General features: G+C 38.3%; 1 protein-coding gene across 1 annotated transcript in view; it reads right to left on the bottom strand.

Annotated features, from left to right (window-relative positions):
- Window positions 1-711: 711 nt before the first annotated feature.
- Window positions 712-12,963, bottom strand: part of CA2 (carbonic anhydrase II) — a 28,455-nt gene continuing 16,203 nt past the window's right edge. The window contains exons 3-7 of the mRNA XM_008572647.1: window positions 9,428-9,546; window positions 8,831-8,923; window positions 7,743-7,805; window positions 6,017-6,172; window positions 712-1,522 (exon numbers count right to left, since the gene is read on the bottom strand). Coding sequence (XP_008570869.1) covers window positions 1,403-1,522; window positions 6,017-6,172; window positions 7,743-7,805; window positions 8,831-8,923; window positions 9,428-9,546 — 551 coding nt within the window. The 3' untranslated portion in view covers window positions 712-1,402. The remainder of the gene's footprint in view (window positions 1,523-6,016; window positions 6,173-7,742; window positions 7,806-8,830; window positions 8,924-9,427; window positions 9,547-12,963) is intronic.

Here is a 12,963-nt window from a genome sequence, read left to right as displayed (position 1 = left end):
AGAGAGATTGGGAAGAACTGGTATTCAAAACAAATCATCAAACTCCCATATAAAACTCAATATAATTCTTTTAAAAAGTAGGTGAAAGTGTAAATCAGTTTAGAAAATTTTCTGTATAAGGTAACAAAGGGTTTTCACTCCCTGAAGTGCAGAACTTGAGCTATGTGTTAAACTTGGCCTTCCAGAATAACTTATTAGCCAGACGTTTCAAGGTCAAGGCACAGAGCTAAATTCAGAACAGGCATAACAGCGGGAGATTTTTATTTAATTTATTCACTCTTCTCCTTCCTATCTGTATTAAGTATAATTTACATTTCTAAGATTCAAATTATTCTTCTACTTCTGGGTATCACCTGAATATCCCTTCTGAATAAAATGGGCTTATATTTATTCTATTTCCAAGGAGCTCATATTGATTCAGTGTGTATACCCTGCCCTGCTACTTTTAACAGAAACAGTCTCTTCCCCTGCAGGATTAATCCTCATAAGGTTGTCATGAGGATCATGAGTGAGTGCTCAGAAAGCACTTAAAGCAATGCTTGCCAAATAGTAAGTGACCTCAGGGTTCTTCCTTTTATGGAGATTCCTTCAATTATGAGTAAGACTATTATGACGGCTTACTATTAATAATGAATTAACATGAATTGTAAAAGTACATATTTCCTCCTCCATTGTTACCCACTGCCCAGCATACAATAAAATAATACAGAATAAAATTCTAAATTTTATTAGAGAATATATCTAAAATACAATATTTCTTAAGTTATGATATATCACTTGAATGGAAATATACTCTGTATCACAACTAATAACAATTTTTAGTTACTACTTTGTTTACATCTCATAATTCAAAAGTCACTAGATTACAACATAATATATATTTAATATAACTTTGCTACAAATATATAAGAATTTTAAAAGTTTTTCTTTAATATAACATCTTGGAATAATGAATATTTATCTTATCTGATTTACATTACATAGAATCATGACTATTTTACCTGATTTGCCTTAACTAGCTCAATGTATCTCATGACAGATTTGCACTCACCCATTCTACTTTCCTATGTTTTAAAAATAGGATTTTAGTGAACAGTTGTGAGTGGCCATCACCCTACAAGCAATGAATGAAGTCAAGTTACTTTATTCCCATTCCTTACATCATATTCTCTATTACAGAAAGGCTACCACCACAAACAAACTACCCATCACAGCAGTTCTGTCAAGCATGACAGTTGGTCTAGCTCTTCACATTTTATTAGTAAGAACATTAGGTGAGAGATGAAGGGTCTAGAAAACCAGACACAAAGCAGCCAGGGTCCAAATCACCAAGGTAGATTTGTGCTTAGCTAAAGGAAAACCCCTGCAGATTCATGATTTGGACACCAGCTGTGGGACCATCTTATTTGAAGAAAGCTCTGATTTGTCTGTTGTGCAGTGGCTGAGACGGCCGCCAGTTGTCCACCATGGGTTCTTCAGGTTCACCTTCCTCATTGAAGCTGAGTTTACGGAATTTCGACATCTGAAAGACACAATAAAAAAATCAAAAGTTAAAATTTCACAATACTATTCACTTATGTGCTTGTGCTTTATCTTGAAATAGATTCTTCAATATTCACAGTACTGTGTGTCAATAGCCAAAATTTAATTTGATTCCTAATAGACATATAATCACATATAGATTATGTATGTATGCTTTTATGTAACAATCAATTTATACAAAATACACAAAATTGTTAGTGTCATTTTGAAGAAAATTTTCAGTGAGCTTATTTTTCTTCTAATTTAAAAATCAAGCATCAGAAGTCTATAAGTCAATAATTCTAGTTTCAAATCAAAGTTTTTGTTTTCTTCCCAAAGGAAGACAAACTACAGCATCTGTACAATTAGATAGAGTGGTGCAGGATCTGTAAGCTCCATTGGCTGAGTGAGAAGCTGGCATCTCTGTTTAAATATATGGAAACACATCAGTGAATTTGCTCAAACTGGGATTTGATTGATTTTTATTTTGTTTTAAAGTCGTTTCAGTTTCCTGGTCAAACACTGTGACACAGGCAGCCCTCAATCAGTCTCCCACTTCTTCAAGGTTCTCAAAAAGTGGTACTTCCCTTCCCCTAAGTAAGACTTGATCTAAATGAAGAAGAGTGGTTTGGGCAGTAATATAGAAGCCCATAAATCAACAGCTTTAGCCTGATCTCTTTTGTCCAGTAATATTCCCTCAGTCACTCCCATGAAGTCAGCTTTGATGTAAATCAACTATTGTAACATGCATGGCTATTGTTACTGCAGTGCAGGGGAACTTTCTCAAGAAAATCTAGGGCTGAAACTTAACAACAGAATTCCAGTAATCTGAAAGAGTTAGAGTCTGTTTATATAGTGCAATCAGTAGGACTGGGCAAAGACTTTATGAATAAGACCTCAAAAGCACAGGCAACAAAAGAAAAAATAAGCACGTGGGACTATATCAAACGAAAAAGCAGCTGCATATCAAAGGAAACAACAGAGCAAAAAGACAACCTGTGGAATGTCAGAAAATGTTTGCAAACTATGCATCCAATGAGATTAATATCCAGAATATACAAGAACTCAAACAACTCAATAATAAGAAAACAAATAATCCAATTTTAAAATGAGTAAAAGAGTTGAATAGACATTTCTCAAAAGAAGACATACATACAAATGGCCAACAGATATGTGAAAAAATGCTCAAGATCACTAATCATCAGAGAATTCCCAATCAAAATCACACTGAGACATCATCAAATCAAAAAGTTAGAGTGGCTATCATCAAAGAGAGAAAATAACAAATGCTAGCAAAGATGCAGAGAAAGGGGAACCCTCCTACAATGTTGGTGGGATTGTAAATTGGTACAGCCATCATGGAAAACAGTATGGGGCTTTCTCAAACAATCCAGCAATCTCACTACCAGGTATACCCAAAGGAATAGAAATCATCATGTTGAAAAAATATCTGCATTCCCATGTTTATTGCAACTCTATTCACAACAGCTAAGGTATGGAACCAACCTAAGTGTCCATGGATGGATGACTGGATAAAGAAAATATTGTATATATACGAAATGGAATTCTACTTAACCATAAAAAGGAATGAAATTCTTCCATTCACAGCAACATGGATGAGCTTAGAGAAAATTATGTTAAATGAAATAAGCCAAGCTCAGAAAGAGAAATACCACGTGTTCTCACTCATAAGTGAGAGCTAAAAAATCAAGCAATCAATCAATAATATTAAGTTGAACTTTCAGAAGGAGAAAGCAGAACTGTGGTTACTAGAAGCAGGAAAGGGGAAGGGGGAGAGGGATGATGAAAGGTTGGTTAATGGACACAAAACAACTAGACAGGAAAAATAAGTTTTATGGCATACAGTTGACTTAGGCATCTATAATTAACAATAATTTAATGCATTTTATCAAATGGCTACAAGAGAGGAGATCAAATGTCCTCATCACAAAAAAATGATTAAGTTTTGTAATGATGAATATGCTAATTACTCTGATTTGACCATCACACATTGTATACACATATTGAAATATAACTCTGTATCCCACAAATATGTATAAACAGTAAAGTCCAATAAATAAAGTGCAATCAGATCAAACTTTTGATCGAACCAGTACAACTTATTTCTACTCTCCATTCCACCAATTACATTAAATTCTCACAACTTGAGTCAACTCATTGTTTTAGCATTACAAGGACAAAACTGAGTACAGAAAATAAAAGTAGCAGAATGTAGCAGGCCTATTTTTACTGATTACCTAACACTCATCCCACCACACTTTATAATTAACAATAATTTAATGCATTTTATCAAATGGCTACAAGAGAGGAGATCAAATGTCCTCATCACAAAAAAGTGATTCAGTTTTGTAATGATGAATATGCTAATTACTCTGACTTGATCATCACATATTGTATACACATATTGAAATATAACTCTGTATCCCACAAATATGTATAAACAGTAAATTCCAATAAATAAAGTGCAATCAGATCAAACTTTTGATCGAACCAGTACAACTTATTTCTACCCTCCATTCCACCAATTACATTAAATTCTCACAACTTGAGTCAACTCATTGTTTTAGCATTACAAGGACAAAACAGTACAGAAAATAAAAGTAGCAGAATGTAGCAGGCCTATTTTTACTGATTACCTAACACTCATCCCACCACACTTTCTCACTAACAGTCATCTGCCCTTCTCCTTTAAACCTCAAGAAGGTAAATCTGTAAGTCTAAACTGACCATGGTGACACATTCTTTTGCTAGGGCTGGGCTGGAAGTGAGCAAAAATCAGTTTTAGCCAGTGAGATGTGAAAACTTTGCAAGGGGTTCTCCGAGAAAAGCTTCTCTTCACCTAGGGATCCAATGGAAGAGCTGTTCCTTTCCTCCTCGAGAGGCTGTATCTGAATGTGATGCCCAAACTGCTTTTGCAACCACCTTGAGGATGAAGAGGCCAGTAGTGGGCAAGGAAGGCAAAGTCAAGGGAATCACAAATTGGAAGAACCAGAGCCCTGGCTTCCTGAGCTCAGCATGACCCCACCTCCAGACTCTGTGCTATAGGATATGAAAAACAGTCCTATTGGTATTTTGCCAATATGTGCAATTAATATTCCAAGTTTAATTTTGATTTCTACCTAAAAGAGCAAATTCAGGGCCCAGGGACTAATGGAGCAGTTTCAATTGCCCTTACCTATATGTATGGGTGTGTGTGTACACAATAAACCCATTTGTTAGAATAGCTCCAAATGTCAGACTATAGATCTTAAGCTGGATTGTTGCCAGTGAAGAAAGAAAAAAAGTTTTCATATTTTATATTACAACTCAAACACTATATCTACAAATGATAAGTGGCATTATAATCTCTCCTTATGCTACTACTTCAAGAAGCTGGCTCAAATATGTTAGGACTACAGACGTCAACTTTCAAGTCACATGCCAGTCAAGCATACTATTTTGGGGGTTCACTTTAATACACTACAAGTAAATTTCCAGTTAGATATAAATTTCCTTTAAAGAAAGGTGTGAAATATCTTTAGTGCTCATAAGTCAATATTCTAAAGGAAAACACAGGAATAGAATCCCCGCTCCCAGACCTGATTCTGCCGTGAGGTAGTTGGGCAGAAAGCACTTCAATTTTCCTGCACCTCATCTGTAGCCAGTGAAATGAGAAGTTGGACAATGTGATCTCTTATTGTAAGTTGCGGCTCTGAACATCTATGATTCCAAATTTTTGTAGGTTTAAATCATACCACAACTACTCAAATAGTTATCATTTTCAAGCTTGTTGGCTGCTGACTCTCTCTTTAAATTATTCAGGATCCAACCTCTTGTGAATCCTAAGGAATATCAATTTTCTAAACTTCAACTATGTACTAAGAAACAGTCTAGGAAAAATTCATTCCTATCCACTTTTGTGGGTACTCATCAGTGACTTAGAAGCTGTATTAAACACTTGAACATAACAGACCACATTCTATGAGAAATATAAGAATATCTGGTCTAAGCCTCTAAAGCAACCTGGAAAGAGTTTTCGTAGATACTTTTTCTCCAAGTGACGACTCTCATCTTTTCCGGGATTAAGAAATGCATTCTGATATACATAAAACAGCAGAACGTTCTTATGTGAGTGAGTGGTAGGTTGGGAATTATCACTTATACCTATGTAAACTTGAACATAAAATCTCATTTTTCTGAGCCTCAGTTTCCTCATAGCCGACCAAGAAAAAAGCATTAATTAGGCACCAGACACCTTTCTCATTTAATCCTCCCAGTGAGTAATCCAAATACAGGCTAAACAAATTGCCTAAGGTTATGGCTAATAACAAATATTTACTGAATGCTGTTTATTTGCTAAGCACTCTTGTAGGCACTAGTTCCACAGCTAGAAGCAGCAGGAGGATTAAATCCCAGGTCTGACTCTGAAGGCCAAGCTCATGTGCCTAGACTAAGAGCTCTGCCTCTCTAAACGATCTTGCATTAGAAAACTGACCTGCTCGCTACTGACACTGATGGGTTCCTTGAGCACTATCCAGGTCACACATTCCAGAAGGGGAGGGGTGGTCAGTGAGCCTGGGTAGGTCCAGTAGTGCAAGCTTTCAGGAAGAAGGCCACGAGGATCGAAGTTAGTGAAGTCAGCACTCTTGCCCTGGAACAAGACAAATACACACATTAAATCTGTCACACCATCAGAGTGGAGGAAGGTAGGAGAGTGGGACACATAAGTAGGTATATAGTTACACGCTGCTTAATGACATTTCATATAGCCTAAGTATGCAGTAGTCCACACCATCTAGGTTTGTATAAGTACACGCTGTGATGTTCACACAATGACGAAGTTGCCTGAAGATGCATTTTTCAGAACTTATCCCCATCATTAAGCAATGCATGACTATCTCCCCTGACACCCAGAAAACTTTAGTGGTTCTATAACCACTGGCAAACAAAATGAAAAGAAATTAAGAGAAGACATTTGATTTGGAAATATAGATTGGCAGGTGTGAGCAAGAAAAACTGATTATTATTTTCACAGGTCCATTTTTCATCTTGTCCTCTAAAATAATCCCTTGTATTTTCCATTAAGTCATTAATTGATCATACCTAATCTTTAGAGTGAGACTGCTACCTCTAAAATGGTGCAATTTTAGGCTGCAATGACAGAAGTGTAGACTTTTTGATGAGGATGAAATTTTTGCTATCCTATTTGATAGCTAGATCAGAACTAAAGAACTACAGTCAGTTGAACTGATTGCATTAAAACTGTAGTGTCAACAGTTAACAATAGTTGCAAACAGGAATGATGTACTGAAACAGTGACAAGGTTATTGCAAACCAAGAAAACTAGTTAGAATAGTTAAAGGGAACTAAAGAGTATGTGAAAGGCTGTTAGAGAGAGAGTACAATTACGTGGTGAGGGGATCAGGCTCATTCCACATGATTCCATATGGGGTTCAAGCTAGGAGTAAAGGTGAGCATTTCAGAAGATAGATGCTGCTTCAGTTAGCGTATGTGAAAGGCTGTTAGAGAGAGAGTACAATTACGTGGTGAGGGGATCAGGCTCATTCCATATGATTCCATATGGGGTTCAAGCTAGGAGTAAAGGTGAGCATTTCAGAAGATAGATGCTGCTTCAGTTAGCGGATGGATGAGCTTTATAAAGCCAGGGATGCCTCTGGTGATGAGTTCCCCAACACTGGAAGTGACTACAGTGTTTAAGCAGATGCTCAATGGCCACAACACAGCTGTGCTGTAGAGAGGATTTAAACCCAGGATGGATGAATTCAAAGAGACCACAGAATATAAATCTCCATGAAGTAGGGCCTTGTTTATCTTGTTCACCATGGTATCTCCTGGGTTAGCAAAGGGACAGGCATTAGTAAGTACTCAGTAAATATTTGCTTCATGGATGAGGGAATAATTTGGCCAGATGATCTTTCAGCCTCCTCACAGTAATGAGATTCTGACTCTTATGTATGGATGTGCAAGTGATGGGAAGCAAGATTAAATAAATACAACCATTAGAATCATACTAGCAATAAGATCAACTTTTGGAGAAAGAAAAGTTAATTAAATATATATAAGCAATATTTAAACTTTATTAACTGCTCATCCAAATGCCACATCAATGAGACTATTCAATTTGATCAAAAGAAATTTCTAAAATCAATGGAGTATTAAAAATAGCTACCCTAACGAGGTGGCAGAAAATTCCACTTTACCTTTGTTTTAATGGAGTCCAGTACGTCAAGGACTTTCTGAAGGCCTGGTTTAGCATTGCCAATCTATAGAAAAACACAAGGGACAAGATATTGTAACCCAGTTGTTATAGATATTGTAACCAGTTTTGGTTTAGGCAGAATTTCTCCGGATAGTCAGCCACAATTTACCACTCTGTGCATCAGTCTTAGCTCGATGACCTTGGCACCGTAGACATCCCTACTTTCACTAAATCTTCAACCTGCCTCTGCTTCTGCCCTGATAGTCCCCCTGAAACTACCCTCTCAAATGCCCCCAGTGACCTCCAACTGCCGAAGCAAAGAATACTCAAGATTCACCTTACTTTACCTCCTTGCAGGATTTTACACTATTATCTTCCCTTCTTTTTTAAATGCTCTCCTCCCTTGGCTTTCCCTATGCCCTCCAACGTGTCAAATCTCCCTTGACTCTTCATTCCTTTTTAATCATTTAATGAGCCTCTTTCCCACTGCCTTAAAGGCCTTATATTTTGCAGTCTCTCAGGGTTGCATCCAGGGCTGCTTTAGCCTCTCCTTTTTTGTGCTGTCCTCGGATGATTGCATCACTACCTGAAGCTTCCACCTCAGCATATGATGTCAGGGCTCATGAATCTCCAGCCCAGACCTCTCTCTCCTCCCCTTCACTACTGTCTAGACGGCAGCTCAACCCGCATTCCCCACGTTGCCTGAAATTCTCCAGTGCCAGGTTACTGTCCTTCACCCCTCCAGAACCTGACCTTACTGTAGCATTGTCTATCATGAATTAGTACCATCTAGTTTAAGGTTGAATTAAAATAAAACACACACCTCATAGTCATCCAAAGCTTACTTCTTTATGTGTGTCACGTTTATGTCTAAATAATATCTGATAAATACCTCTCAAATTGTCTCTTTTTTTTTTTTTTTCAGCTCCACTGCTACTCGCAGATATGGAGAAGAAAATGAGCGTGAAAATACTTCAGAACCAAAGGCATTTCCTGGGCTTTTTTGTAGAATGTCCTGTTTGTTATGAATGTTCTGTCTGGTCAGTCTTTCCTGAAAACAGGAAAAGTAGAATTGGGCCATCAACTCACCTTCAAAAAAATACCCAAAACAGCCAGTCCATCGGGTTGTTGCGCAGCTTTTCCAAAATCCCCATATTTGGTGTTCCAGTGAACCAGGTGAAGCTAGAGCCATCGAGGAGGCAAAATCACAAACAGTGAGTGATTTACATAACAAAGGCCTACAGGCTTTATCCAATGAACTGTCTTCATAGCTAAAGGTTACTAAAGAAAGTGAAAATGTGGGTAATTTTGGATAAAAACTTTTCTTCCATTTTAATTCTAATTATCCACTATTTGGCAGAGCAAGTGATTTCATCAATAACTCTAAAACAAAGAAATGTATAGTTTTAAGGGAAGGCACAAATTTTATTTCTAGATTTATACTGAAACAGAATCCTCCACGTTGAATTCATTCACTTTTTGCAAATGGTGTCGTTAGAGACAGTAGGGAAAGTTTTGCAGCCTTAATTGTAATATCACAATTAAGGTCACAAGAAGCAAATGTGGAGGTCCTTTGTAAAAGTGGTTCACTTGGTGTGAGATGAAATTACATAAAGGTTTTGAAATTAAAGCTAACTATAAATTTACAAGTATTTTATTCCTGGAAAGAAAAAGATTTTCTCTTACTTCTGCAGCATATTTCATTTTATCCACAGTATGCTCAGAACCATGCCCGTCAGCTGAACCCCAGTGAAAGTGAAACTGAATTAGTCTGTAAGTGCCATCGAGGGGTCCTCCTTTCAGCACTAAAATTAAAAAATATATATGTGTTATATATGTAATATGCACACACATATACATACGTATTTATAAACGCATACCCATACTCATACATAAACATGCACGTGAAACATACACACCACTAAAGAGTACCACCTTTAATCCTGTTTTATAGTACTAAACGTCTGCCTTTTTTAAAAAAAATTTTTATTGAATCAAAATAGATTATACAAATTTGGGGGTTCAACATTGAGATATGTTGATCAAATCAATATTACTAGCATAAATATTGTTACAAATCGTAATTATTTTTTATGTCCCTGGTCCAGTCTGTCACCCTCCCCCTCTCCCTCCCCCTTCCCCCCTCTAATTACCCTAGATTTCTTCTCTCCTTCTGAAAGAATAATGGTTACTCTGTTGATTTGTTGCCTAAATGATCTGTCCAATGCTGAGAGGTGTGATCAGATACCTCAATATTAGATCCCTCAATCATAGAGCAGATGCTTCTTCTGTTACTCTGAAATGGGCTTTGTGGAGAGAGACATCCTCTTCTTTTCTTTATCTCTGCTGGTGACTCTCCTTGTGTCAATGCACTCCAGTGGCTGGTGGACCATCTGTGTGGTGGTTGTGGCATCTAGCCACCTTTGTGGCAGCCATAGTTATAGTGGTGGCTGTGGTGAGCACCCAAATGGAGGTGATGTTTTTGTCATGCTCCTTTGTGCTGGCAGTGTGGCTGGTTGTGGGGAGTGTCTGGTCCCTGGCTTCCGGCCTCAGGACCCCAGGCGGGCCCTGAGGTGCTGGCATGGTGTCCCTGGTTGTGGGCAGGGGGTCTGTTCCCCGGCTGCATGTCCCAGGCCCCTGGGTGGGCTATGAGGCACTGGTGGTGTGAGTGGTTGTGGGCAAGGGTCCAGTCCCCATCTCCATGCCTCATGTCCCCCTGGCAGGCCCCAAGGCACTGGTGGTATGCCTGGGCCAGAACTAATTTTTTGTCCTTTGCTTACTTCTAAAATGGGGGAACTTCCTGTGGGAACTAGTACGTGAGCTGTGTTGTTGAGCTAAATTGCTGCTTTGCTGCTGTTTCCCTAGGGAAGGCTTTTTGTGCAGCTTAGGGTTTAATGGTTGACCTTATAGGTACTACTGGCTCTCCAGAGACCGGGTGCATCTGGGTTGTGTAGAAACTCTCACCTGGGCCTGAGTTTTTTCATCAAACTGCACCCCATGCAATTCTGCATTACTGACCAGTCTCCTCTGAGTGGTCCTGTGCTGATTGGGGAGTGGATCAGCTGTCCTTGCTGTGTCCCAGTGTTCTCCCAGTGGTCCTGTCTCCCCCACCGCCCGTACTCCAAACACTTCCCATGGGATGGGCCCTGCACCAGTCCCTTGCATTGACTCACTGGCCTCTGAATGGCTCCCCTTTTGCAGCTGTTCTGGCTCCTCACTCCTGCATGGGTCCATGTAGTGGTCTTGCTGTCCTGAGGGCCACCAAGGCCACCTCCAAGTAATTCCATCTGAAGGGCACAACTGTGGCTTCTGCTGGCTCCTGCTTCGTGCACTCAGCAGCTCGAGGCTTAAAGCAGCTGCTGCCTGAAAAGATCCCGAGCAGTTTTTTCTCTCTCATTGTGGTTTCTCCCGCCTTCATGAACTCCATAGGTCTCTCCTCCTCTTCCCTTGAGCTCTAGCGGCCCCAGCTTGGCTGATGTTACATTTTTATAGTTGTAAATTGGTTAATTTATGACAGAGAGTGATGCTGTGGACCATTTATTCCACCTTCTTGACAAAATAATGTTTATCTCCCATGTGTTGGCTGAAGGATGAATGCTTTTCCCATAGTGATACCTCCTTTCTGGGTTTATTTTGAAGGCACAGGTTCAGGACCAGAGATAGGAAATTGTAAGTGGAACTAATAATCTTCTGGGAATCATTCAGGAAATGCCCATGCAGCTACTTGGCAGTGCACTGGTCTGCAGACACACTTGCAGATGTGGGAACCTTTCTTCTACCATGCCCCAGTGACTGTCCTGCAGCCCGCTTTGCTAACCCCAGATACCAGTTCTTACATACAGAATTTGTGAAATAATAAGTATTCCATTGATCTTAACATTATAAAATCCAATTGTCCTTACGTAGCCTTCCCAAATTCTTTAGAGTGTGGATTGCCACTGCTACTAACTAGCTTTCCCCTTAAAATTTTTCATTAAAGGTCTTTGACATGTATTTGCACACCTGTAAAATGGATACATTCAATTATTTATTACTTCACTAATAATTTATTGATCATATTCTATATGCAGTGTAATGTGCTCTAATGTCTCCAACAACTTAAAATTCTAACTTTAGTAATTATCCCATGATTCTACTCTTCTGGTATTAACATAGCTTCATTTGGTAAAATCAGTTCTAGAAATCACATTCTTAGACTACAATCTATCTGAAGATAATTAAATTCTGTCTTGAGAGAGGATTAAAACAGTAGGAAATCACTGTTTTTCCCATGCCCCCCAAAACTAACCTAACTTGTATGTATTATCGAGATTAAACCAATATAATTTAAAGCTTTTAAAAGTAGTTTAGTTCTACTACTTTAATTTTATTTCTCTAGTATTGGGATTAAAATATATGTTGGTGGGGGGCTAGCCAGTTAGCTCACCAAGGGAAAGGGTTTGGTTCCCCATACCCACCAGCTTCCAAAAAAAAAAAAAAAATCTGTTGCTACAAATGTATTTTTTTAGCTTTGGTGCACAATTCCACAAAATAATGAGCTTAAATTTATGTTGGCTTTGCGAAACAAATGAACAAGATCTATACAGCAAAATTTGTTCACTTAACTTCACCTAAACATGCTAAGAGGGTAGCAATGCCCACTCATCTATTCAAAGTGAAAGATAAAACTGGCTGGAAGATGCTCAGGCAGTGGGACCTTTCTGTGGCTCCTGATACAACCTTACAACCTCTGGCTGTCAGTTCTGCCTTACAATAGGCCAGGAGAAAAAAAGAGGAAGGAAAACAGAAAGAACTAATTATGAATGGTGGTGTATTACAGATTTTTAAGAAACATGAATTTGGATGTATTCCGATAAAATCACATCTCTTGAAATACAAAAACGACGTATTGTAAAAATTTATTTTTAGCTGATAATTCTGTAAGGAAAAAATTAATCTTAGTCTCCAATACTAGGCTTTTCAAAAATGAATGAATTCCCATTTTTTTTTCATAATAATATACACTAAAGAATGAAATATATGTTTGTGAAATAAATAATACTGAAATAATTCCCTTATAACAACTCTTTAAAACTAGTAACTGGTTGATCACAAAAATCAAGTGCCATTTTTTAACATCATTAATTCTACCAAGTGGCAAAACTAATTAAATAAAACCATGTGAAGCATCTGAGATAACTGATCTTTCTAAATGTATCTCCTCCCCCCCCCCCCCCCCCCCC

The sequence above is a fragment of the Galeopterus variegatus genome, unplaced genomic scaffold (genome assembly GCF_000696425.1).
Source record: "Galeopterus variegatus unplaced genomic scaffold, G_variegatus-3.0.2 Scaffold48, whole genome shotgun sequence".
In the NCBI taxonomy this organism is placed as follows: domain Eukaryota; kingdom Metazoa; phylum Chordata; class Mammalia; order Dermoptera; family Cynocephalidae; genus Galeopterus; species Galeopterus variegatus.
The sequence above is the reverse complement of the archived record's forward strand: the minus strand, read 5'-3'. Positions and strand labels throughout refer to the sequence as shown.